This window comes from Panthera tigris, chromosome D2 (genome assembly GCF_018350195.1).
Source record: "Panthera tigris isolate Pti1 chromosome D2, P.tigris_Pti1_mat1.1, whole genome shotgun sequence".
Taxonomy (NCBI): domain Eukaryota; kingdom Metazoa; phylum Chordata; class Mammalia; order Carnivora; family Felidae; genus Panthera; species Panthera tigris.
In genome coordinates, this window is record NC_056670.1 from 69734638 (window position 1) to 69761510 (window position 26873).

Consider the following 26873-nt stretch of genomic DNA (forward strand, 5'->3'; position numbering starts at 1 on the left):
GACCGAGAGCAAAGTGACGAGTTTCTTTGACTTCATAGGCGAAGGTGACCTACTAACAAAGGCCCAGGAAGAAAGCTTATTCACAGAAGTGCACAGCAAGGCACTCAGGTGCCACTGGCTCTGACCCTGGGCACGTCTTTTACAGGACCTTGGAGACCTTCAAGATCCTAACCATCTTCCTGCTGTTTACAGATAAGCAAACGGAGGCACCAAGAATATAAGTAGCTTGTCCCAGGTCACAGTGAAAAGCAAGAACTTGACTTCTCCCCATTTCCAGTCAGGGCCTCTGGACCCTGCCAGATGCCAACACTGCCTTGCGGGGTCCTAACACACCCCAGATGAAAACTCACAATGCCTAAGCCCTCTGTCCACCCCATCAGTAGAGGAGCCGGAAAGGCCCATGAGTCCTCCTTCAGGACTTAGAAATCTGTAGCTCTAATGATTAGGGTTTTTGGTTTTTTCTTCTGTCCTCTTCCCACTTCTGTAGACTGGACCCCTGACTACTATGAGAGTAGCTACGAGTATTACAACCATGAAGAGAACAGCAGTGATACTCTTGCCTACCAGGAGAATCCCGACTGGTACTACACGGAGGACGGTAGGTGCCAAAGCTGTTCGGGGGACCCTCCTGGGAGAAGGGCAGCGCACTTAAATTAGGGTCTGTGTGTGACTGTATATGCAAGCATCTCTCTCCTCCTCTCCGACCGGCATCATAAAATGGGTACCGGATAAATGACTCAGGCTGGCGTTTTTTTCCAGCTAGAGTCATGCACTAGGAGGACTGGGGAGGTTCCTAGAGACTATCTGTCCCACTCTCAAATGACAGATGAAGCAAGTGAGGCCAGGAGTGGAGTAACCTTAGCCAAGGTCATACAGCGAGTTAGCTCATCTTCACCAGGTCTCCCAAGACTGTGAGTCAAAGTCATGCTCAAAATCACTTCCCGGCTTTGATTACAGGTAGGTCCTAATTATGCCGAAGAGGCTGGCATCAGCATTAGGCACCAGATTGCAGCATTCACAGATTTAAGGTTGAGATTTCTGTTCCACTTGTGCCGTGTTTTTCTCTCTCTTTATACTCTTCAGAAGCTTTGTATGGTTGTTGGTGTGTGCGTGCCTGTGTGTGTGTGGACTCACACACGTGCCTCTACGTTTGTTTTTGTGTTTATGGCTTCTTAACCCAAGCAATGGGACAGAAGGGAAAACGAGAAGCTGGGCCCAAGAAAAAACCATGTGACTAAGCCAGGAGAAGAAATGGAAAGCACTCAGCAGCTGGAATAAAAACTGTGTAACTGTGCGAAGTGGCCTGGAAGGCAGGGCCAAGATACAGGGCATCAGGGGAACATCAGAAGGGACCATCAAAACAAGAGCTGGGCCCAGGGATCCTAGTTCCTGAACCAAAGAACAATGTGTGTGAACAGAAGGATAAAGAATTCCCCAAGGGAAGATCCATTCAGACAACCATGAAAAGCCAAAGGCACAGATGAAATATGACAAAATCTAACTGAACAAGTAGTTGAAGAAAGATGAAGGCCACTGGGTCATTTCCTCCTCGCCGCCAATTCTTCTGTCACCCTCTTGCCTTTGGTCTTCTTTCCTGATGTTCAGAAAGCTTGTGTTTCATTAGGGGTGGGTTTTCTTTCCCCACTCCTGACCTCCACCCCTGGGCACTGGGAGTAGGGGAGGTCTTCAGGCTTGTGAAATGCCTTCAGCATCAGAGGCAGACCCCGTGGCACTCCCAGCGAGACTGGGAGGAGAAAAACACTGATGGTGGAAAAGGGGAGTTTCTCAATGAGAAACTCAATGAGATTCCTTCTCGCCGGTCCTGTTACTAACCCGAATCCCTCTCTCTGGTCGTGTGACTGCAGTCTTCCTTGCTCTTTAAGGGCAGCCCGTGTTTCCCCCTGTCCCCGGTCCCTGGCTGTGAATGTGCTCTCTCAGGCGGGGCAGGAGGCTGCAATCTGATGAGAAAGTCGGGGGCTTCTCACCTGCCGTTCGCTGCACGTTGACTTCTGCTCACGTATCCTAGATCCGTGCCTGGACAACCCCTGCAAACGCAATGGGGAGTGCCTTGTCAGTGGGGACACCTTCACGTGCAGCTGTCCAGCCCCTTTCTCTGGACACAGGTGTCAGAATGGTAAGTGCAGTTTTACTGGATTCACTCTTCCTTCTGAGTTGAACAAGAGTTGCCTCCTCCACGTCTAGGGGGCAGAGAAGGGCTGAATGATTTCATGGAAAGGATCATAGCTGTACATATCGGATCATCCGTGATGGACTCCTCAGCATGGTAATAAGCAGCATCGCACTGAATCCTCACCCATGCATATTGGCTAGGACTAGGATAACCACCGTACAGATGGGAACACTGAGGCTAAGAGGAGATAAGAGCTGGACCCTGACTGAGATGTATTCTAAACTCAGGACTTGTTGTTGCTTAGACTGTTCATATTAACTACAACAGAGCAATTCTGCTCTCAAATGAGACAGCAGGAAGAATCTGAAGGCATGGAAGGCTCAACCCATCTAGAGGAAGGGAGCCCAGAGATACAAGGGATTTGCTCATGGTCACACAGCTAGTTAGGAGAAAAGAAGAAATCGGAGCCCTGGTGCCTGGCTCCCATCCCCATGTTCTTTCTTCCTACCCTCCTCACTTACGGAGACTCTGGTAAAAACTCTTTCTGCCTTTAGTGACCTCTTATGGGCATAACCTGAAGCTCTGTGGTAAGATATTGAGAATAGAACTCTTACGGGCTAACTGCACCCCTAGAGAGAACCTGAATTCTGTTCCATCTGGCAACCATCTAACCGGGGTGAGGGGAGCCATGAGGATCTTTATCTAGAGACATGGTTGTCCTCTTTCCTCTGTGCCCTCTTCATTCCTTCCTTCCATTTTCAATACTACAGGTTTTTTGATCAATGTTTCAGGATGGTTGGGGTATCAGGCATAAACATAGTATCTGGCTTCGTCCCTCAACTGCCCAAAAGAATGACAAAATTGTAAATGGAACACAAAATCAACTCGAAAGTGGAGAAATTAAAATTGCAGCTCTATTTGTTTGTTGAAGGTGTAAAAATTATCAAGGTGTTTTTTTTTTAATAAAGATAGAATAATAAAGAACATGAGCCTTGGAAGGAACTGGGGTGCAATCATCCATGATCTAAGGATTTATTTAAAAACAAACCAACAAACATTTTGTCCGGGATGTTTCAGGACCACAGACAAGGGCATGCTATCAGTCACCCCTCACCAGCACCCCCAAATGTTGTACTGTACAGGTACCCCAGTAAGTAAGATGTGCCCCCAAATCATGTCCCCTGCTTCTCTATGGATCTCCTACAGTGCAAAACACGTGCAAAAACAAACCGTGTGGCCGGGGCGAATGTCTCATTACCCAGAGTCCTCCCTACTACCGCTGCGCCTGCAAACACCCTTACAATGGCTCAGACTGCTCCACAGGTAAGTGCTGGAGGCCCCCTTCTAGGCGAGGTTTCCTCTATCTGGCTTGTGCCTGCGATGTCTGCAACCCATTGCATGGAAGTCCCAATACCTCTGATGTTTCAGTAGCATCCAAGATGATGCTTTTAACTAGGACATTTTTTAAAATGCACCACCCCGGACACCTGGGTGGCTCAGTCAGTTAAGCACCTGACTCTGGATTTTGGCTCAGATCATGATCTCACGGTTCGGTTCATGAGATCAAGCCCAGCATCGGGCTCCTGTGCTGACAGTGCAGAGCCTGCTTGGGATTCTCTCTCTCCCTCTCCCTCTGCCCCTCCCCTGCGCTGCCCTTCTAAACAAACAAACAAACAAACAAACAAACAAACAAACTTTAAAATGCACCATCCCTGGACCACTTGCATGGCTCAGTGGGTTAAGCATCCAACTTTGACTCAGGTCATGATCTCATGGGCTGTGAGTTTGAGCCCTGAGTTGGGCTCTGTGCTGACAGCTCAGAGCCTGGAATGGAGCCTGCCTGGGATTCTCTCTCTTCCTCTCTCTCGGCCCCTGCCACGCTCGTGCTCTGTCTCTCTCTCTCTCTCTCTTAAAATAAATAAGCATTGAAAAATGAAATTTAAAATGCACCCTCCCTTAAAGAGTCTGGTGGGAATTAACTAACCCATCCAAAAAGAATCATTTTGAAACTCACTTCCTCCAGGGAGGTGGTCTATTCCTGGAATGGGCCACATAGGGATTAAATCTGTATTTAGTCACTGCTATGAGTCAGGCATTGTCCCAAGAGATTTACATTTTTTCTTAGATTCTTCCCAAAATACCACAAGTCAGAGCTTCATAGATGAAGGGGCTGAAGTTCAGAGAAGTTAACTAACTCGCTCATAGTCACACAGCTATTAAGGGCAGAGCGAAGTTTCAACCTAGCTCAGACGGGCCCCAGATTCCCGCTCAGTCCATGCCTCCTATTCCTAACTGAGTGACCCGTCTACTTACATACTCTTTTTGGCATGGCCTCCATCGTATTGCCTCATCCATGTTTGTTTTATGTCCTTAAGGTTCGTGTCTGCCTTTACTAGAGTGTCAGTGGGTCTGTCTTTCTCCTTTGGTAACCCATATTTTGTGAAAGGATGGGCACCAGAAGAGTGCCACCGGTATCTCCTCGTCATCTCAGATGTAGCTGCAACTCCTTCTGAAGAGCCTTCCTGGCCCCACTTCCTGTATTCACAGCGGTTCCTGCGTGCCGGCCGAATCCCTGCCAAAATGGTGGCATCTGCTCGCGGCATAAGCGGAGAACCAAGTTCGTCTGTACCTGCCCCGAACAGTTCAAGGGGAAATTCTGTGAAATAGGTATGGGTCTCTACCACCACTTCGTCAGAAACTCAGGGCCACACTGAGGGCCCTGGAATTCTCTTCCGTTTGGGTTTTGTTCCAGAATGGGAGTCATGTCAAGATGTCCAAACTCTACTGCTGCCCCAGCCTTCCAACCTCAGGGCATAGAGTGTGCCTGGCTTTTAAACAAAGTCATAAACGGGGATAGAGTGCGGGTGAATTAAGCGCACCTGGGCATCCTTGAGCCTCAACCTACAGGTTGCCACCAGTACTTGTGTGAGAACTACGTTCCAACTCCCCACAACCACTATATTTCATGTTTTAAGCTGGGCTGAATGTGGAATATGCAAGCCACTTTCTTTCTGGAATTCATGGTGGACTCTCAAGGTGATCAGTATTCGGGCCCAATCCTGTCCCCACTTGATACACCTGCCAAGTCCTGGAGCACCATGTCTGTTGCTGTCCGTTCTCACGCCCCTGCCTGCTCTCTCCAAGGTCCTGACGACTGCTATGTTGGTGATGGCTACTCTTACCGAGGGAAAGTGAGTAAGACAGTCAACCAGCACGCCTGCCTTTACTGGAACTCCCACCTCCTCTTGCACGAGAATTACAACATGTTTATGGAAGATGCTGATACCCATGGGATCGGGGAGCACAACTTCTGCAGGTAAAATTCACCTTCTTCCCCATGATCGGTCTTGGGCGCTTATCAGGATAATGGTTTGTCCCTTTCCCCTGCTCTTAGTGTTCCTGGGCCAGCTTAGAAATTTGGGGATGGAACACTGAAACTCATCAGGTTTCCTTCTAGGAAGATTTCCTACTCAGGATAGGCTAGGTTGTGCTGTCATAACAAACACCTCCCAAATCCCAGTGGCTTGAATACCTCAGAGTTTATTCTTCACTGCTGCTGCCTTTGTTATGTGGGCTGGGGAATAAGGGTGAGATTATTAGCTCCACAAAGTTACTCAGATGTCTAGGAAAGGCAAGGAGAGGCTCAAAAATGGAGCATGAGGTTTTTACTACTTCAACCTAGAAGTGACACATCATCTCCGCAACACTTAATTCGTTGGCCAGAAATAGTCACGTAATCCTACATAACTTCATGGGGGAAATGTAGAGAATAAAAGGGAATGTCCGATGGGCATTACAGTCTCTGCCACAAGGATATTCAGGTTTTTCCAAGTAAGGATAATGCCATTTCTATCCCTGGTGATGATTGGTTACCTTCTTCCCCTTCTGCTGCCCCCAGACTGCTCTGTTGGCTTCCTCCACTGCTCTAACCAAGGCCAAGGACACACATAATCTGCGTATAAGGAGAAGGAATTTTTTTTTGTATGACTTTAAATTGGTTCTATTAAGCCAGAGGATTTCCCTTGTACAAAACACAAGTTACCTCCCACCACCACTTACTTTGAGCTGTTCTCCTCGTGGAGGCGTCTTCAGACAGATGTCCATGGCAGCCTTCAGACAATTCCCACATATGCAATTTGGAGGTTTGGGCAGTGGAGCCCTACACTCACCATGTTTCTGTGGCTCTCTCACTTTCCTGACAAAGGGCAATCTTCAACAGGGATCTCATTTCTTTTCGTACAAACAATTTGATATGTCCCATGGATCTGGCACAGGGCTTGTTAACTATTTCTTGGTCATTGGGATTCTCCTCTGGAAGTTAAGGTTTTGCCCCAAAACACTTATATGCCAGCATCTGTTAACCTGTTGGAGGAATGGAATGAAATGTGGTCCCAGAGGGAGCCAGGAACCTGGTACTCGCTTACCCAAAGGACTTTTAATGAGGGTCAGTGGGTTTGCCAAGCCTTGACGGTGGGCTACTTTCTGTTCTCATTTTAGAAACCCAGATGGAGATGAAAAGCCCTGGTGTTTCATTAAAATAAACAATGCAAAGGTGAAATGGGAGTACTGTGACATCCCAGCTTGCTCAACCCTAGGTAAGACCGTGGCTGTCCAGAAGCCCCAGTCCTGGTGAGATTGCCGATCCCTAAATGGATTTTCCTGGCACCCCATCTCTTCCATCCCCATCCTTCCACCACACCTGCTTTTCCCATTGCCATCCCAGTGGACACCCAGATGCCCAATCCTTTGCTCCCCTTCCAGGATGCCTAGCAAGCCCAGATACCTCTGTAAACTGAGACCAGTGATCCAACCATAAACTCCTGTCCTAACTCCCAGTCAGTGCACTCAGCAAATTTGTGGATCACTTGCTATGTGTCAGGCACTATGTCAGGCCTTCAGTTTACAGTGGTGAGCAAACATTGGCTGAGACTCCATAAATAACCATTCAGGACGCAACATGGACAGAGTTCCAGCCTCACAATCCTCCTGCCCAGGCTTCTCTGGACTACCGCTCTACACACGTCCGGAATGTTTCACTCTCCCACCCTGATCAATGGGATTACCTCTCTGGATAGTTTCAATTCTGTGCCTTTTCTCTCATGGTCAGCTCTGTCTAGAATACCCCATCCTCCCTCTGATCTTGTCCATATCCAACATTCTTTAGAAACCAACTCAACTAACCCTGCCTCTGGGAAATCCTCTATGACCCTACCAAGTGAAGTGTTATCTCTGCCTCCTCTCAAACCCCATGGAATGGAAAGGGCACCACCCATACAACACTTACTGCTCTGTCCTTTGTATGACAGTTATTTGTGCAATTGTCTTATGTCCCTCACTCTATTTCATCTGGATATCTCCCCTTACACATCAAGAAAGCCCCCCAAATACATGCGTACATTATGAACAGCTAAGTACATACCCAGTGATGGATTTATATATTTACACACACGTTTTTGTCTCCATATCAAAATAAGAAGCAACATCTTCATTGTTAATTCTATCGACTTGCTTTATATCCATCAATGTATTCAACACATATTAATTGCGCACCTACTGTGTGCCCACTTTGTATGCGTCAGTATGGTCTTTTAGCTCTGGAACTTGCTAAGCTGCTGGACTTGGAGTCATACCTCTGACAAGTTCCTTCTGAGGCCTTGGAGAGAAAGGGAGTAGCGTGATTTGTCTTTCTTGCATTGCATTGTCTTTCAGACATTGCTGACCCAGAGGGAAGCCCCACAGAGCCTCTGACCAAGCTTCCAGGGTTTGACTCATGCGGGAAGACTGAGATGGGGAAGGTCAAGAGGATCTACGGAGGCTTCAAGAGCACGGCGGGCAAGCACCCATGGCAGGCATCCCTGCAGACCTCATTGCCATTGACTGCCTCCATGCCCCAGGGCCACTTCTGTGGGGGCTCACTGATCCACCCCTGCTGGGTGCTTACTGCTGCCCACTGCACTGAGTAGGTGCCTGCTGAAAGCAGAGGCCAGGGTGACTCGAATCTCTGGGGGTGTTCTCTCCTTCCCATCTGAGCAGCATCTTGGTGATTCTGGCAGGGTCAGAGAGTCAAATCTAGCTCTAAGGGCAAAAGAGTGGCTCCGTAAAACCGGATGGAAAAGAACTACCACAGGCATTGCACGTGTTATGACAGTTAATCCTCAAAACTATCTACTGAGGGAAGATAGGGGTTTTTACTCTGATTAATTGTGGTATACCCAATGCCGAGTACAGGCTTCATACAGAGCAAATGCTTAGTAAATATCTGTGCAGTGAAAAAGTGGATTATTATTCCCATTTCATAAACAAAACCCTGGGTCTTGGAAAAGTTTGGCACCTTGCCGGAAGTCATGTGGGAAGTGAATAGGTAAGTGGGATATGAACCCGGATTTACCCGTTTCCTTAACCTTTCCAGCCTGGCCTTGAATAGAAAAATGCCATCTGATGCCATTCCCATGAACCTCCTGGTGTCTTCAGCCACGACTCCTGTGTGGCTTAGAGAAACCGGTACCTACTGAGGAGCCTGAATTATCTCCGCTTCCCCTGAGTTCCCCAAGTTCATGGTCAGGCCTGGTCCCACATAGCCCAGGTTTTGGTGGTGACCTTGAAGGTCTTCCAATCCACCCTCGCATTAAACAGTTTCTTCTGGGATTCCAGGAGATGTTCCTCAAACATGCAAACATTAGCCTGTACAAGGAATAGTTGTTCAAGAAGTCAATTGGCTGCTCTTTAGCAACTCCTAGGGGCAATGGAAGGTCTCCCAGGAAATATGAGATATATGTTTCCGCTTACATTTGTAGACCGGTCCATTAATAAAGCAGCTTCCTCACATTTTCTTATTTGGGCCCACAGCAGAGTTCCGCGAGCAAGATGACAGTCACAGATGATGCCAAGGCTGCAGAAGGTCGGGCCATCCGTCCAGGGTCACACAGCTCATTAGGAGCAGAGTCTTGGTTTCAGTCTCTTACCATCTCACCTTCCTTTGCAGCATAAAAACCAAACATCTGAAAGTGGTGTTAGGGGACCAGGACCTGAAGAAGACAGAATTCCATGAGCAGAGATTCGGGGTGGAGAAGATTTTCAAGTACAGCCACTATAATGAAAGAGACGAGATTCCCCACAATGATATTGGCAAGTGTCCTCTATGGTGGATCTCCCATGGGTCTTGTCCTGGGCGGATTTCACTACTGATGGAAAGCTGAGGTTTGGTTCTAGAAGATGTTCTTATCTTTTTGGTCCCTCACAGACTCCATAAGGAAGAGAATTTATTCCAGAGCCTTTTAGTCCTAAAGGTCTGTGTTAGTGTTATGATAAATGAGGGGAAGAGAAACTAGCAACACTGTGTTGTGGAAAGAGCTCAGCCTTGAATCCCAACTCTCTCATTTACTAGCTGACTTCACCTCCCCAAGCCTCAGCTCTCCTTCTGTAAAATGGGTACACTTGTATACAACGCTCAGCTTCCTATGTGTTAAATGACATGACGTGCATGTGTCCCCGTGTACATCAGGCACCTGGGAGGTACTCAGGTGTGGAGGCGATAATGTTAAGCTACTGGCTGTTCAGTGGGTACGTTCTCCATTCCTGGGACCTGTCACTCTCTCTCCTTCCTCACTATCTTTTTCTTTCCCCCTCTTGAAGCCCATTCTTTTAAAAAATGGATTAGAAATGATTTCAAACTCAACTGTTATTTTTTGATATTACTCTCATCCCAAAGTGCTACTCCTCCCCTGGTGGAAGTTAAAAGAACTCAATGACTGAGGAGGAAGTCATTAGTTTCTCGGGAATTGGGAGTGGGGCTTTGCCACACCTCCCTTCCGATTGAGTTGAAGCTAGTGCTCCTTTGGCAGAGAGGACCCCATCGTTCATTTCCTCTTTTTCTCCTTACCTAGCTTTGCTCAAGCTAAAGCCGGTGGATGGTCACTGTGCTCTGGAATCCAAATATGTGAAGACTGTATGTTTGCCCGATGGTACCTTCCCCTCTGGGACTGAGTGCCACATCTCTGGCTGGGGTGTGACAGAAACAGGTGAGTCTGGCCACGCATTCTCCTGAGACTCAGGTAAGTTGCATCAACCAGAGAAGCAAGGGTCAAACTCAACTGCCCTCCTGAACTTGACATCATGTTCCATTGAAAATGTATTACCAAAAAAAAAAAAAAAAAAAGCATTACCAAAAATAAGACATTGCCTCATCACTAAAGCTCTAGTTAAATCTCATCAGTCTTTTTATCAATGCTAGCTTCTGATGGGATCCTTGACGTCCATCAAGCATTGATACTGTATCCATGGAGATCTTTCTCCTTCCTTCCCTAGGCAGATTGGAAAGAGGATAGATCGTAAAGAAGATGGGTTTGGCATCAGACAGACCTGTGTTGGGTTCTTGGCTTTGTCACTTGGACAGCTGGGTTTTAGTTTCTCCATAACCACGCTCACCTCCTAGGTTTGGAATCATGATAATAGGAGCTGATAGAATTCTATGGAGATATTCACTAAGTCAGGCCCTGGAGGGCAGGGTCCACTCTTGTTCATCGGTCTCTCCCATAGTGCCTTGCTCAGGGCTCACCACATCGTAGGCGTTCTATAAATGTCTTTAACTCAAGCTATTGATTGGCCTCTAGGATGTGGTCTTTTTTAAAAAAGTAACCACAGGATTAATTTCCTCATGTACCGACAAGATTATATTCTCTAACATATGAAATTCCGAAGTGTATTTCAAGTCTTTCTCAAATACTCAAAATAGATTTCTCTTCCCTCCAAATCTTGTCCTTAATGATGGAAAGCAAGAAACACTTTAAATAGACCTGTATTCGTGAAGAAAAGGTAGTGTAATACACAAATTTGTCAGAAGGCTTTTGGGAATGAAGGCTTCTGGTTAATCAGATCTGGGGGTAGCCAGAGACTGATCTTTGTAGGGATCTTCATTGTCCTGCACCTAAACCTTTCGATATCACTGTGATGACCAGAGAAGACCGAGCAGAACAGAGGATCCTCGGAAAAGAAATGTCTACTCTGGGAAGTGGGTCATCTAGAGGAGCAACCGGGCACTTGGTCCATCATTACGAATCTACTGTGTACCAGCCCTCTGCTAGGAAGTTTTAAAAAATGGCTTAAGCCACTATCCCTGCCCTTCTGATCTGATGGTCTAGCTGGGCAGACAGAAGAGGGAATAAATGATTCTGCTGCATTGCGATAAGCAAAGCAATGAGGGTCTATAAAACCACAGTGAAGGCTGGAGGCAAAGGTCCCCATCCTTAAAACATGAAGCTCTTCTGCCCATCTCCCGGAAAAACCTTCCTTTCTGAGTTCAGAGCTGTGGCCCTCTTTTTATCAGTGCTAGCTTCTGGTGGGGCAGGTGTCACCCGGGTCCCCACAGTGGCAATCTCTTTTCTCTGTCCCACAGGGGAAGGGTCCCGCCAGCTCCTGGATGCCAAGGTCAAGCTGATTGCCAGTACTTTGTGCAACTCCCACCGACTCTATGACCACATGATCGACAACAGCATGATTTGTGCAGGAAACCTTCAGAAGCCTGGAAAAGACTCCTGCCAGGTCAGAGACTCCAAATGGCACTTGGGGAGGGACAAGTGGGCCAGGAACATACACCGGGCACAGAGGCCAGACCAAGAGCCCAGGGCTGGGAGGCAGTTTCAGAGGTCCACCTGCCATAAAGCTAAGGCACGGGTAGGCACACCTGTCCTCTGGCAAGTCGGAATCCACATCCATCCAGGATGATTGAGCATAGTAACCGGCAGGCGTGACACTGGTGAAGGAGATGTCATCGTCTTCATTTTACAGATGCGTAGAGAAACGGTCTGGGCCTACAGCACCTGGGTGGTGAGCGGGCAGAGCAGGAATTTGCTTCGCTGTGTTTAAATGTGAAAATGGTGCTTCTGGCCTCAGAACGGGGCAGCATGTCTGAAAATCCCAATACAGAACTATCCAAAAGACCAGTGGCTAGAAGGAGAAAGATGACAGGCCCAGAGAACTCATGATAATATTAACTAATTATTAGGCTTTGTGTGTGTGAGAGAGAGAGAGAGAAAAAGAGAGAGAGAGAGAGAGAGAGAGAGAGAGAGACATAGAGAAGGGGAGGGGGATTTAGGCCTAGCAAACTAAGTGGATGAGTGGCTTCTCTGTAGCAACAGCCAACCTAGGGCCTGCCCGACACTCCCCAGGGGTCACATCTCACAGGAGACGTCCTTCCTAGACTCTGAGGCACAGCCAAATTTAGAATTTTCTGCCTTTCTCCTCCCAAAGGCCCCGCCCCCTAAGACCATCACATTGGGGAATTAGGCTTCAACATATGAATTTGGGCAGGGGCGGGGGGGACACAAACATTCAGTTCATTACACCGAAATAATTCCCCGGTCTCGGGTGCCTAGTCTATAATATGGAAATCACGTCTACGTAAAATCCGAAGATGTGGCTAAGATCCGAAGAGCTTTAGCCACTGAAGATCCTATCGGTTGCCGTGTGTTAAGTGGAGATATGCGTTGAGAGCTATGTTTTCTCTCCATGCTCCTCCTGCTAATTTAATTGGGGGCTCAGTATGAGCCAGGCACCGTTCCAGGTGCTTTACAAACATTAATCCGTGCAAGAGCCAGGGCGGGTGGGGGATGGTCGGTTGCTCTCCCCAAGTTTGCAATGTGAGAAACTGAGGCCCAGTTGGCTGTCCAAAGCCTGGTCTGGAACCCAGAAGATCTAACCCCACAGACCATGTCGAACATGTGGGCCATGCTATTTCTAAGCCCTGTCCTCCCCACCCTGTGCGTGGCCCCTTCGGGTCCCTTCAAGGGCTCTGGCTAAATAGGGCACTGCTCCCTACCGAGGCCCCTGCAGGAATGAGAAGTTGAGGGCCGCTGAGAATTCACTGTGTGACTATGGGTCATGAGTAAGAGCATGGACATGGGGGTGTGACCAAGGCACGTGGCCCAGCCCCGTGGCTCATCTGCCAACCCCTCATGGACTCAGGGACATGTGTTGGCGTTCACATCTCTCCCTTCAGAACTCTGGGTCATATAAGGCATAGGAGGGTCCCTGCCAGCACTCTCCAGGGAAACCCACTGGGGTGACCGCACCCCCTGGCATCTCCTCATGGAAGGTGGGGGTGTCTCTGAAAGTGCTCTGATTCACAAAGCTGAACTCGCGTGTCTTTTCCCTTAGGGTGACTCGGGAGGCCCTCTGACCTGTGAGAAGAATGGCACCTACTATGTCTATGGGATAGTGAGCTGGGGCCTGGAATGTGGGAAGAAGCCAGGAGTCTACACCCTGGTGACCAAATTCCTAAACTGGATCAAAGCCACCATCCAAAGGGAGACTAGTTTCTAAGGTGTCTTCTTAACCTGAGAGCCCATTCTCCTTAGCACCCAGACAAGGCACACCCTCATGGGCAGCACGGACACCCTGGGCGTCCCTGGGAGGCCATACGGCCAAGAGTCTGCGCCCTACACAGAGACAACGGCCGCCCAGCCTGGCGCATCCTGGACCAAGATATGCCAGAAGCAACGCAACCTGTATTTTGTTTGCTCCCCTTCAAACGATGGTACCTTCTAGAAAACCACAGACTGCCTTTACCTCGGACATTTGCAAGTGTGGGATTAAAGAATGACCAGAGCCACTGGAAGTCACCTTTACGTCTTTATTCCTCATGGCAGACACCCAAAGTACACAGCAGAACGGGTCCCCCCCTTCCAGGATGACCCGGAGGACCGAAAATACGACATTCTCCGTAGCTTTCTAAGAGTCGTTAAGTGAAGCGGCTCAGGGAATGGGCTGGTGTGTCATGTTTTTTTTGTTTTTTGGGTTTTTTTTTTGGCTTGCTGGAACAGAAGCATGTCTCTGGTGGGCACATTTCCTCCCCAGCCGCTCTCCCAAGAATCCTGGGTGGATGCCGCGTGCTCACAAGGGCAGACCCCTCCTCCTTTTGACGTGCAGAATCTCCATGGCGTCTGGGTTCACGTCCCCCCTCTGATTATCCGCGGGCTCCCCAGCCTCTGGTCCCCCCTGCAGGAATCAAACATACCTCCCTGAGTCCGAACGAAGCTTCCGCCCCGCTCCCACACGCGAGCTGCCTAAGATGCCCCCGGAGCATTTAAAACGTTCTCCCTCCCCTGCCCTTCCCCTCCTCCACCCTCCCCAAGAAAAACGATCCTCGAGGCAAGAAGGAGAGCGAAGCAAAGCCAATCTCTCATTTAGACGTGGTGTCTTTCTTCTGAACAAAGCAGGGTTCAAAACCCGGACTGTTGCAGCCAGCGAGTCCCTGACCCTTTCTGCAAATGTAACGAGCAAGCAGTCAGCACAGCCTGGGCTTCCGTGGCCCGGGATTGATGTAGCCCCGGTAGGTTTGTCTCCGCAGAACTAATGGCTGTGACTTCAGAGAAAACCCTGCAGGAAGTTTAACCCGGGTGTCATCCGCCTGGTCATCTCAGACCCATGAAATTAGGCGCCTTGCTCGAGCTGCATTTCACACTTCTTTAGAGCCGGCTGACCTTTGGCCAAAAATAAAGTTTGAAAAGAAACAACGAGTTTGCCTTTCCCCACGGCCGTGCCAGCCAGGGTGGGTCTGGAGCTTGCTACTCACGTCAGCCCCCCGGAGACCCAGGCCCCTCGCCTTGGCCAGTTCTGCCGCGCGCCGGGCCATCTCCACTTTGTAGGAGCCGGGAGGGGTCCAGCCGATACCTCTGGTCAGGTTCAAGTCTGATTTGTACTTGACCTTTCGGGGGAAGGAGGGAAGCAAGAGGAATAGGTCAGCAGGGTTTGGGGGTGATTTGGCCACAGAGTGGAGAATTCCACATGTGGAATGAGAGGCCGAGGCACAGGAGGAAGGGTCTCGGGCGGGCGGGGGGGGGGGGCGGGTTGCAGCTCACATCGCTTTGCAGCTGGTGGGCCTTCTGCGCGTGCTTCAGGCCCAGCTGCTCGGGGTCGCAGGTGGGCTGGGGCAGGGGCTGCCTGTAGCACACGTCGCTGGCCAGCTGCTGGCTCCTCCTGGCCTGGAGGAGGCCGGGCTGGTCTGGGCGGCTGTGGAACTGAGACCGACTCTTGGCGAAGTCCTTCTTGTACTCGTTGTCACTCTGGAGTTTGCCGACGTTGAGGAAATGCCTCATCCTTGGGTCGTCCTGGACGCTGCGGTACCCAATCTGCTGGCCCCGGTCTCTCAGGAAGGCCTCTTTATACCGGAACTGCAGGTCAGAGGAGCAGAGGGGGGTCGTGGGTGCTGCCTCCCCTCCCCCGCCAGCCCACCGGGGTCTCAGCAGGAAGTTCAAGGATGGGGGAAGGGCGCAGCTTCGGATTCAGGTACACCTGGGATCTATCTCCCCCGCTGCTACCTTCTAGCTCTGTGGCCTCGGGCCAGTGACTGAGTCCCTCTGAGCCTCAGTTTCCCCACCTGATAAAATGGGAGAATGAACCTCCGCCCCACGGGACACTGACGGGATTCAATGAGCTGGGGGCTGAGCTTCGCGTCTGGCACAGGTTCACGCCCACCGAGTGGCGGCTCTGGGTGTTATTGCCGCCGTAATGAACCCAACAGGAAGAGAAACGCGCCCACTCTGTCAGCAGCCACTCTTCCCTTGATTCTTTCCAGTTTGCAGGGACCCGGGCCTCTCAAACCATCTATAGTGAAGGGCCAGTTTCATTTCGTCTTGCTTTTTATTTATTTCTTTTTAATTTTTTTTTAACGTTTATTTATTTTTGAGATAGAGAGAGACAGAGCATGAACAGGGGAGGGTCAGAGAGAGAGGGAGACACAGAATCCGAAACAGGCTCCAGGCTCTGAGCCGTCAGCACAGAGCCCGACGCGGGGCTCGAACTCACAGACCGTGAGATCATGACCTGAGCCGAAGTCGGACGCTTAACCGACTGAGCCACCCAGGCGCCCCTCGTCTTGCTTTTTAAATTGCCAATCCGTCAAGGTCCCAGATGTGGTTCTACCGCACCTGCAGTGGGGTGCCTTGTGCGTGTGACGACACCCAATGCGGCCCCTGCCCTGCTCAAGATAAGTCCACCGGGCACATGCTTGGCTGTCACCATAGCTAGTTGCTGCAAATGTTTCTAAATGCTTGGCCTTGGTTTCTGTACTTATTGTGGGCAGAGACAAGCTGTTCATGATCAATGATGCCTTCCTCTTCTATAACAACGGCTGCCACGTTTTGAACACCTGTTATTTGCATGACACTCTGAACTATTTTGTTTTCACTCCTACAACAGTCCTAGGAGATAAAAATTATACCCCTTGCTCATAGATGTAGAAATCTGCCTCCACAGAATGTGAGCAACTTGCCCAACACCACGCAGCTGAGTCCTAAATGACTGAGCCCGGACTTTAACTCGGACGAGTCGAGTTGGAAAGCTCCATCTCTTTCTACCCTGTCACGCTGCACTTCAGCTAAAAGTGCTTTTATGTGGATCAACACATCAATCACATGTTGATTGACCCCTCGGTACACACACATCAAGTTTTAAGAGTGTCTCTCCTGAGAGTGTCTGGGTGGCTCAGTCTGCTAAGCGTCTGACTTTAGCTCAGGTCATGATCTCGTGGTTTGTGGGTTCGAGCCCTGCGTCGGGCTCTGTGCTGACAGCTGGAGCCTGCTTCAGATTCTATGTCTCCCCCTCTCTCTGTACCTCCCTCTTTTGCACGCTGTCTCTCTCTCTCTCTCAAAAATAAACATTAAAAAAATAGTGTCTCTCTTGGGGCGCCTGGGTGCTCAGTCAGTTAAGCGACTGACTCTTGACATCTGCACTGTGACAGTGCACAGCCTGCTTGGGATTCTCTCTCTCCCTTTCTCTCTGCCCCTCCCATGTGCCTCTCTCTCTCTCAAAATAAATAAACTTAAAAAGTTAAAAAATAATAAGAGTGTCGCTCTTAAGAGAGAGAAAGTGGGGAAACGACCCTCCCCAACTTAAAACTTCTAGCTAAGATTCTGGGAGATAAGACCTATTTTTAATTTCATTGGAAATATTTGTTCAGTTTTGGTTCCTGGTGGTTTTCGTTTTAACAGAACTGGGAAAACCAGTCAAAACTCTCAGTGACAGAGGGAGACAGAGCCTGAGGTCTTACGTCACTGGCGATCTCTCTGGACGCCCGGGCAGTCTGGAATGGAATGGCGTCCAGCCTGAAGTCATAGCCGACAGCCCGCGTCTGTTCCCAAGAGTTTCTGTAGGCTTTCTAGATGGCGAGAACAAAGAAGCGAACGAGCAGGGAGTGAGAACTCTGTATCTGGCATGTTGTCAGTTCTGAGCAGGAACAGTTCCTAAACACACACCCTCGCCCTTGCAGGGGCCCAAGGACAGAGCCACAGCCCCGCATCCACCCCAAGGACCTCCCCAGCTCTGAGCCTGGTGGGACTGGCCACGAAGGGCCGCAGCTCTAAGCCCCTGGCTTGCTCATCAGGCCCTGCCCTGGCGGGTGTGGGCTCAGCGAGTCCGGCTCATTCGTTACATCCTGTTGGTACGAGGGGCCCCTGCCCCACTCCTTCCTGTGTTTGCATTCGCTTTCAGTGCCTCAGGTTTGCAGCTTCCAAACAACAGAACTCAAAGTTCGAGAACTCTGTGTCTTCAGATACGCGGAAAGTACTATTCCTTAGGTCCCGGCACCCATGGGTTTGTTAGCTCCAAAGACTTCCCGGGGGCCCCTCGGCAGCTCCCGAAGCCACGTCACCCCATCGCGATGAAGCGGGCTGTGTCCCACATGCACCCCATGAGGACGCACCGAAGGAAGAGCCTTCACCTGCATTAAATTGATTGCCAAGAACCTGACCGAGTTCCTGACCCATGTTATTTCACATCTTCCTCTTTCATTTTTCCCCTTTTGAAGCTGTTCTCACACACCCTCCAGGAGTCTGTAATCACACCCTCTTAGTCCTCAGGTAGACCCACATAACCGATAGAGCATCAAAATCTCCCATGCCTTCATGTAGCTAATAATTTTTTTTTTCAAGATAAGGGAATGGCTCAATGAAAGGAACCATCTGGAGATCCCAGTGGAGGGCTGTCCTTTATTCAGCCACAGAGAAGGGAGACAGCAGGCGAGGCACATCAGCAGCAGACGACAAAGTGACAGCCCCAGACCGTGTCTGTGGCTCACTCTTTCCAAGAGCCCCAGCGGGTCAGAAGGCCCTTTAAGAACCTTACTTTTGTCACTTGGAAATAGAGGTCAAGCCTGAGGCTCTGTTCTACAGGGGATTGAGGAGATTAAGCAAAGCGGGGATGGCAGATAAAAAGCAAAGTGCCTCACACGGCCGCACACCTGGGCCAGGAACCAGAGGGGCCCATGGAGGCTGAGCCAGGCACGGCCGGGCTCCGCGCTTTTAGGTACCGCCATCCATCACCTTCACCTTCATCATGGCCTCCACCTCCAACACCCAACGCTGCCAACCACGAGCCAAATACCTACTGCGTTCAAGGGCCTAGAAATACAGAGCCCATAACCATTGGGGCAATCACCTAATCGATGGGTCACAGACAGGGCCCAAAGGATTCCATTTCCCGGGTCGCCACTGAGTTTAGCAGGCGTGAGCGAGGGATATGTACAAGGGGAGGAGCGTTCAGATAACGACAGACCCACCGTCGCCTTTAGCATTATGCTCCCTAATATGGCGGCCCAGCACACAGAGTCCCAACTCTTAGCGTCGTCCCCTGGGAAGGTGACGGTTGGCGCCTTCCTAAAAGAGGGCCTCCACACCAGATCTGGGCTGGGTAGGGACACCGAGCTTCACTCCGCCTCAAACTCCCACGTCACCCCACGGTGGTGTCGGATGCGCCCCGCTTCCGGGTCTCTGCAGCCGAGGGCCAACGAGCCAGTGTGGCCCAAATTGGGGTTCTCCCCAAGACGCCTGCTCCCTTTCTCCTGCCCCCCTTCTCCCTGTATACTATTTGCTTGATTGTCATCACTTCCTCCCTGAGTTTTTTTATTCTGTTGAGGTTTCTGCCTTGCCACTGGGAGCCTTTACATTCCGTAGGCGCTTTGATTTGGAACCCTGGGCGTTTCTCTTCTTTATCACAGTGGGCACAGTTTTGTCCTCATCCTCACACATTAGAGTCATTTGATTTTTAGTTATTTCGGCTGCCTTACACATCTCAATGGCTTTCTTTGCCCAGGAAGGTCACTTTCCCTCCACATCTTCCTCACAGAGCACTTGATCCAATTGTGTGCATTCTACACGCCCCCGAAGAAGTGCTCTTTCAAAAGAGGTTCATGAGTTCTCCATATCCGCATGCCCCGGCGGCTAATTTCAGCTCTGGGACTCTACAGACTGGCGTCCCTTGTGAGCCGGAAGATGCGCCGTCACCGGCCCGGGGCGGCCGTCCTCCTTAAGCTGGCCCCCAAACGGACCGGCAGTCTTATCCCAGTTTTTCGGGGCAATGGGCCTCCAATAGCTCGTCAAATGGAGGCCTGGCCTTCTCCCATCCTTGAAGCATTAATGCGATGGCTGTTCTGTCCGAGCTCTGCTGAGGGGGAGGTCCCGCTTCCCCAGATGGAGGTCAGCCCACCAGAGCTGCCGTTCTAAAATTATCGCTCGCACATCCCTCAAAAGCATCAAATGGTCATAATAACTCATATTTACAAAGCCCCGTCGCATTCACCGCGTGGGATCCCACAGGGCTTTACAAACGCAACAAACTAATACACACGCTAACTAGAAGGCGCCTCTCGCCAACCCCTGCGAGGCGGCCACCTCTGGGGTGCACGGTAGCAGCTGTTGATCTGCGCGGAGCCCCAGGACACAATGGCCGGGCCAGGGAGGGAAGAATGGCCGGACTCTGGGAGGCCCCGCGCTGCCCCAGGCCGACACACTCAGCCTGTGTTATTCTGATCTGACGGCGTCTTTTGATTCTGCCGCCTGGCTACCTGTTATCCCAGGATCACAGCTCTGCTGGCCGAGCGGCTGCCTATTCTATTACAACCGGGGGCCTCCGACCCCTGCTAACAACAAGCCTGGGTTTAGGAAACAGCATCTTGGTTATGCACGCAAAGGGCACACATCTAAGGGACACGGAAGTGTTGAAGGCCACCGCCTCATGCACAAAGGAGACTGTGTTTGTGCCCGATGGGCGGCAACCGCAGCGTCTTTCCAAACTGTGCGGTGAGAAAGTGCCACGGCGTCTCCAAAGTCACCCTGCTCCGAAGGGCCGAGGACACGTGTCCGGGAAAGAGACAGAGCAAGCGTCTGCCCCTGCCAGGGCCAGGAGAGCGCACGACTGAGGTCTTTGCGGTCGTGCCCGGAACCAGAATTTCCGAGCTGGGAGGAACCACAGGCATCGGTTCGCCCGGCTCCAACCCATTTTCCAGTTGAGGAAACTGAGGCCCGGCGAGGAAGGTGGCTCCGAGTCGCACACGTGGTCTGTCTCACTCTCGGTCCCGTGTTCTTCCCGTCCCAGGTCCTCCCTCCTGGGACTTTTTCTTCCCCAACAAGTAACATCCAGCTCGGGTATGGATACATTTACAAACACACTTACACACCACATGAACGGCTGCTTCACTTACGTCACTCAGGCACTGCGCGTTGAGGCGGGCCCTGGTAAAATCGGGGTGGTCGGGGATCGGGGTGTATCTGTGCAGGGACTCTGCGTCGCCCGCCCTGTACAGGCGCTGTGGGTAAGACAGGCTCACGGTAAGTGCAGAACTGCACCGGCCGAAGTGACAGGCGGAGAACAGGCGGACCCCCTTCCTGCCCCTCCCACCGAGTGCCCACCATCGTGGGGGCAGAACCCAGCCCAGCACGTGGAGGGCCTCCCGCCAGAACCCAGAACCCACCGGCTGACCATAGGGGCCCGTGTGTCCAGAGTCAGGTGGGACCGGCTGGTTTTAAATAGACCCTGTTTAAAATACTCATCAAGATCTGCTCCAAATGGGCCCCAAACCAATATCCTGGTTGGCTACGCCCGTGTGTTTTACAACAGTATAAGGTGTGTGGGTATTTTGAGAATCTTTGCAACTGAGCATTGTTCAAGGTTTCTACTTGTAACGAGATGCCTTAATGTCCTTGCTGTTTGACGTGAATAATAATAAAAAGACACAAAGGCTAACAAGTCTTTTTTTTTTTTTTTTTTACCATGAAATGCTTAAGATGTTTCCAGAAAATTAAAGTTTTCATAGTCTACCTGGGTCCCAGGAAGACACAATTTTAAAACTCGAGCTCTCTCTTAGTTCCTATTTTTAGAGCACTGATCTAAGAGTTGCAAACAATTTTAGGAAGGGATTGAGCCTCATCTACTTTTAGAGAGGAAAATACAGTATTCTGATCCTTTTCCAAATTCAGCTTGGACTTTGCAAACACGAATGTTTCGGTACAACATTTAGACTCTGTGTGATGAGGGGTCAGCTTTCTCTGTGCAAAATCAAATCCCTTGACAATTTCAGAGAGAAAATGTTTAACTTCCTATACTCCGAAATAAATACAGGGGAGAAGAAATGAGGTTAAATCATACGGAGTAAAAGCAGAAAGAAGCTTTTAACATGGCTGTTCTTTTTTTCTAACTGGGTTACGTTCAGCCTTTAATTTCATTACCATCTATCAATAATTGAGACGAATCTCTCTAATGTTGACGAAAAGATCACCAATAATACTTAGTATTGTTATGATTGTGAACATGCCATAATAGGGGACACTTACTGAGGACTCACTATGTTCCAGACACTTGCTAAAAGTGTCACATACATTTATTTATTTAACCCTCAGTTAGTTCACTTCATCTTATGAAACAGTGCTCTCAGTGCCGTCCTTTCCAATAAGGGAGCGGAGGTTAGAAGAGAGAAGTAACTGGCCCTCGACCACCCAGGCAGTAGACAGAAGGTCTGCGCTCACAGCTGTCCCAAGCCCATCCTCTGAAGCACTGAGTACCGGGCGGCACACTACCCACTAGGGGGCACCTAGGACGAGTGGTGGAAGATGCCCACCTCGTTGCAATGCAGGTAGCTGTTCTTGGCGTGAACCAGGTCTGGGGAGTCAACCACCGTGGTGAACTTGATACTGTCTGGTTTCTTACGGTATTTAGTCTGTAAGAAAAAGGCACAGGTTCCCATAAAACCGGTGAACAGCATGCATCTTTCAGCATGCAGCTTCACCGCACCACCTGCTCAGTACCAAATGGGCCAATGACACGACTGGAAAACAAGTCTCTCTTTTTGGCGGGTAGCTCACAGGGGTATACAAGAGGTCCAAGTGGCCCCTGTGATAAGGAACATTTTACCAGTATTTACGAGAGAGAGAGAGAGAGAAAGAGAGAGAGAGAGAAAGCTGCACAATAGCCTGGCTCATCACAATAAAGGAATTCAGTAGAGGGGAGAATTCAGCATCAGCAGGGTCCCAGTAAGGTCTGTTACTAAGAAATGGAAGAAGGCAGTGCCACCCTCAAGGGGACGCCAGGGCAAGAATCTCCAGGCCACCAGTACGGTGGGGAGTTGGGTTAAGGTAACCATTCCCCGTGCAAGGCGTAACACCTTCTGAAATCAGATAAGCCCCAGACACTGGGCACTCTGAGTAAACTCAGGAGGTGGATGGCAAGTTCTGTGCCCCATGAAAACAACGGGCCAGCTTAGCTCATGACTACCGAATGTGCCTACTGAGAACCTTCTAGCACATCATCTGTCTCTCACTGCCCATTGGGAACATGCCTTTAACTCCCCAGCAAGTGAATTCATGTGGAGGGAGATCTTGTTCAGTCTTGCCACTGGGTTGCAAAAGGCCAAGAAAAACACTGGGCGTCCAGTGGCCACGGGGCCCTCTTGGGATCTCCACCCTGTAAGCAGGTTCCCTCTGCAGCAGAAAGTGAATGCTATAGGTTGCACGTAAGATAGGGTCGGGTTAGTGGTACCTCGCTGATGAGTTCTCCAGCCTTCTTTGCACTCTCTAGCTGTGGGGAACTCAGCGTCAACCATCCCGTCCCCTTCATGCCCATCAGGTCGGACTTGTAGCGAAACTGCGGGAAGAAAATCATTGGCTTTTACCAAGAGAGTGTCTAAGACTGTCGGGGCATTCCTAGATCCTTGATTTGTAATAATGCTTCATCATGACGTGTCAACATCTTCATTCGGAGTGTGTCTGCACATCGTTAAGTCCAACCACGTGAGTTCGTGCACTCTGCCAGGAATTAAATAATGGATCGTGCCTAAGATACAAGAAGACCCCACCTGTGAACTGGCAGGGTTAGAAGCCAAGGTAATGGATGCAAATGATCGCTTGAAGGAAGAGTGGAGATCTACACCCAAGCCCAGGCATCTGCCTGGGTTATTTTGTTTCCTTCTGGCAGTGAGGTGACTGCCTGCCTGCCTGCCTGCCTACATACAACAGTTTTGCCCACCTCCAGGTGATGAAAGGGCTTTGAGCTCTGGGCCAAACCTGCCGTGACGCGGAGCAAATCACTTTACCAAATGTGACTCAGTTTCTCTCTGTGACAGCTGAAGGTGGTAATGACCCTTCTGTGCTCATGAGAACGCCTGAGGGTCCTCAGGAGCAAAAGCTGCTCTACGTGTTGGATCTGTTTTTGTCTCGTGGTGGTTTGGGGGGCCGGGGGGGGGGCAGGAGGGCGCGGGGACAATTACAGCAGGACCCTAAGAAGGGCACAAGCTTAGATACAACCGGCCTACAGTATGGGAGCCAATTTAATCTTTTTGTGCCTACGTTTCCCTCCCCCTGCCACCGTTCCCCAGGATTTGCTCATAAGGTCAAAACGGGCTGGGCTTTATCACCCTTTTTTTCATTTTAAGGACTCAGAAGATTAGAACCACAGCAGCATCCCTGGGACAAAATTGTAAGTGCTGCTGTAGGACAATGAGTCTGATCAGGAGTCTCCTAAAACATTAGGTCTTAGTACCATCCCTCCACCTGCCCACCATTATCTAGGATGAGACAGTCACATGAACGCTTTTCTTCTTCTCTTTATGGAAATTAGCCATTTTTTAAAGGTGGAAAAAGACCCTCTAAGGAAATCTAAAATTTGGATCTAAACGAAGTTGATAGCGTTTCTCTAATTTAGATACAAGCTCTGCTGTAACGCAAAATATCACTCCAGAAACCAGCCTCTCGGCCTTTTTAGTTCCTTTTCATTTCAGGATTCACAGCGTCCCTCACAGCTGGTCTCAAAGAGGGTCCGTTTCTGATCTACTGTCTGCTGGTTAATGCCCCCGTGCAAATTCCACTCTGCTTTCTAACTGGTGAAGGGAGGCATCACTCAGGTTCAGGAGCAGGCTTCAAAACCCCATGTCAGTAAGATTGCTTTTTATACCACGATCTTTCGGTCTACACCGGCAAAGCTTTTGCCTTCCACTCTGATAAAGAACAGAGAAAATTGGATAAATTTCTAAGTTAGAGAGAATAATCCGACAGGACCTCTTCACAGCCGGGTCTCGCTCCTTTCATACGCAAGATGAAGTGGGGAACACTCTTTCAACTTGCCTTTTGTTGAGCTGAACAGTACAATCGCAGGTAAGTCAGAAAGCAAGATGCAGGTTCCCCAAAGATCTGACTGCGCCTCAGACTCTCTTATAAATGGATCGTCTATTGATATTTCAGCTCCCAGCCCAGGTTGGACTATTCACGCAGACCCTAAAAACAACACGCCTGCCCCAGACTTCACGATGAAAGAGGGGGAGAGAGAGGGGAGTTGAGAAGAATCAGCTACCTACCCAAAGATGGTTTTAAAGAAGGATTCTAAGATAATAAGAGAGCCTCGCACGCTGCCCAACTGCATCTGGCTTCCCCAAATGGCAGTCTTGCTGTTTTCCCTTGCCTGGAAGCCACCTTCGGGTTCGTACGTGGGGTTTCCCGGCACCCCCATTTTGCAGCACCGGCTGCAACTGGGTCCCCAATTTCCAACGATGTAAACAACTGCACCCAGGAGGCGGCCAGTGGGAAGGTGTATTTGTCATATTAATGGGACCCTTCATAATCACTCTCTTGCACAGGGTGTGGTTTGCTTTAGACTCATTATTTCATGCATTGTTCATGGCATCCTTCAAAGGAGGGATTCTTATGCCCATGCGCAGAACAATTTCGGTGTTCGACTGACTGCTCAGATTCTCAGAAGAGCCACCGGCGGCTGTCCACTCGGTGTACCACGCAGGCGGTCATTAAAGGAACCCTTAGGAGTCAGAGCACCTGGGGTCCTAATCCAGCCACGCGGGGGAGCCAAAGAGCACTGAACTAGGAGTCTGGACACAAGAGCCCTGCTCTGCTTCTTGCTTTAGGGTCTGGAGCAAGCCATTCCCCTGCCAGCCTGTGACCCAGGGCAAGTTATTTAAGATTACAGGTGCCTTAGCTGCCACATCTGTAAAAACAAGAGGAATAGCAGTATGCACCTAGATACTAAATGAGATAGTTGGTGCAAACCATGTAAACAAATGCCTGGTCCAGAATAAACGTTCCAAACATTGTAGCTAATGTTATTGTTGTTTCTGATGGAGAAACTGAGGCTCAAGGAGCTTACAGAGTCTACCTGAGGTCATGCAGCCGTAAAGGGTGGGGTCAGGGCTGTCCCCTTGACAGTCCCTGAAGGTGCTCTCCAGGACTCCCTGCAGCCCCCGCACAAGATCATGGCCATTCACTGTAGAGCACTGCCTGGGCACAGCATGTATCTCATACACGTCCCGAGGCAAGCATGGCTTGAGCAACTATGGCCTGAGACCTTCGTCCTGGGGGAGAGCACCTCTTGGCTCCCTCTGGCCCGACCCACAGCTTTCTTTCTGGCCAGGGTAGGAGAGGGCAGGAGAAGCAGCCGGAGGCTGGGGCTACTGTTCCTCCCCCAGACCGAGCCGAACTGAGTCAACACACACGGAGCCTTTGTTTCTTTTTCTATACAACATAACTACATGAAATTAGATTTTCAATAACGACCACAAGAAAACTGAAGCCTCAGAACCAGCTCAACATTACGAGGTGCCCTCTGTCCTCTTGCACTCTACCTGCCCCCCACCAAATGAACAAACTTGAAGTTTAAAAAGCAATGCATGAAACATCATACGGTGATTTAAAAAAATTAAGCCATAGCTTCTCAGCATTCCAAATTTTAATACATATCCTATTTCATAAAGTGTGTAAGAATGCCAGCTATCATCTCTTGGAAAGTCCTTTGCTTTTTAGATTGTTTTTCCTACATTTTTTAGCATTAAAATATCCTTTCTTTTCAGAAAAAAAAACTGTGATATAAATGGTAGCTTGAAATAATGTTTAGGGTTTTTTTTCTTACTTAGTAAAGTAAAAATCTGAGGGCAATCTGGGTGGCTTAGTCGGTTAAGCATCCAACTCTTGATTTCAGCTCAGGTCATGATCTCAGGGTTTGTGAGATAGAGTCCCAGATTGGGCTCTGTGCTGACAGCACGGAGACTGCTTGAAATTCACTCACTCTCTCTCTTTCTCTGCCCCTCCCCCTCTTAAAATAAGTAAATAAACGTGAAATAAAAATCTGACATTATAGTGATGCCACCATCTTAAAAACATCTACCCGTGAACCCTGAGATCTGAGGTCACTGGTCAAACCTCTTCGCTTCTCTGTTGGAGGGACAGAGGCCTAGAAAGCAAAGTGAAAGTTCCAGGACACAGAGTCAGTGGGTGACAAAGTGGGGCTTCCCACGAGTGTCTTGGGGCTCCCAGCTCGGCTCCCCTCACCTCTCCCGGATGGTCTCTGTATCTGCCCTGGAGGTTCCTCTTCCCCCCAGGAATAGACCATTGACAAGATGGTCATGCCATGCACCATTCTTGGAGATGGCAGGACGGCCATCTAGCAGGTGGAAGGCCTTCCTAATGGAACTTGGGCTGGCCCC

At 49.8% G+C, this 26873-nt stretch overlaps 2 protein-coding genes across 10 annotated transcripts in view; one reads left to right on the forward strand and one right to left on the reverse strand.

The window, feature by feature from the left end:
• The window catches only part of HABP2 (hyaluronan binding protein 2), a 32527-nt gene extending 19080 nt beyond the window's left edge, over positions 1-13447 (forward strand). The window contains exons 3-13 of the mRNA XM_007084823.3: positions 488-598; positions 2027-2134; positions 3338-3454; positions 4679-4798; positions 5276-5447; positions 6629-6726; positions 7841-8090; positions 9114-9256; positions 10015-10149; positions 11523-11668; positions 13283-13447. Coding sequence (XP_007084885.2) covers positions 488-598; positions 2027-2134; positions 3338-3454; positions 4679-4798; positions 5276-5447; positions 6629-6726; positions 7841-8090; positions 9114-9256; positions 10015-10149; positions 11523-11668; positions 13283-13447 — 1565 coding nt within the window. The remainder of the gene's footprint in view (positions 1-487; positions 599-2026; positions 2135-3337; positions 3455-4678; positions 4799-5275; positions 5448-6628; positions 6727-7840; positions 8091-9113; positions 9257-10014; positions 10150-11522; positions 11669-13282) is intronic.
• Positions 13448-13863: 416 nt separating this feature from the next.
• The window catches only part of LOC102951390 (nebulin related anchoring protein), a 76368-nt gene continuing 63358 nt past the window's right edge, over positions 13864-26873 (reverse strand). For all 9 annotated transcript variants that reach the window (XM_042960953.1, XM_042960952.1, XM_042960950.1 and 6 more), the window contains 7 exons: positions 22931-23035; positions 22014-22112; positions 20601-20705; positions 17175-17282; positions 14986-15297; positions 14700-14831; positions 13864-14122 (listed from right to left, as the gene is read on the reverse strand). In XM_042960953.1, the coding sequence (XP_042816887.1) occupies positions 14018-14122; positions 14700-14831; positions 14986-15297; positions 17175-17282; positions 20601-20705; positions 22014-22112; positions 22931-23035 (966 nt within the window). In that variant the 3' untranslated portion in view covers positions 13864-14017. The remainder of the gene's footprint in view (positions 14123-14699; positions 14832-14985; positions 15298-17174; positions 17283-20600; positions 20706-22013; positions 22113-22930; positions 23036-26873) is intronic.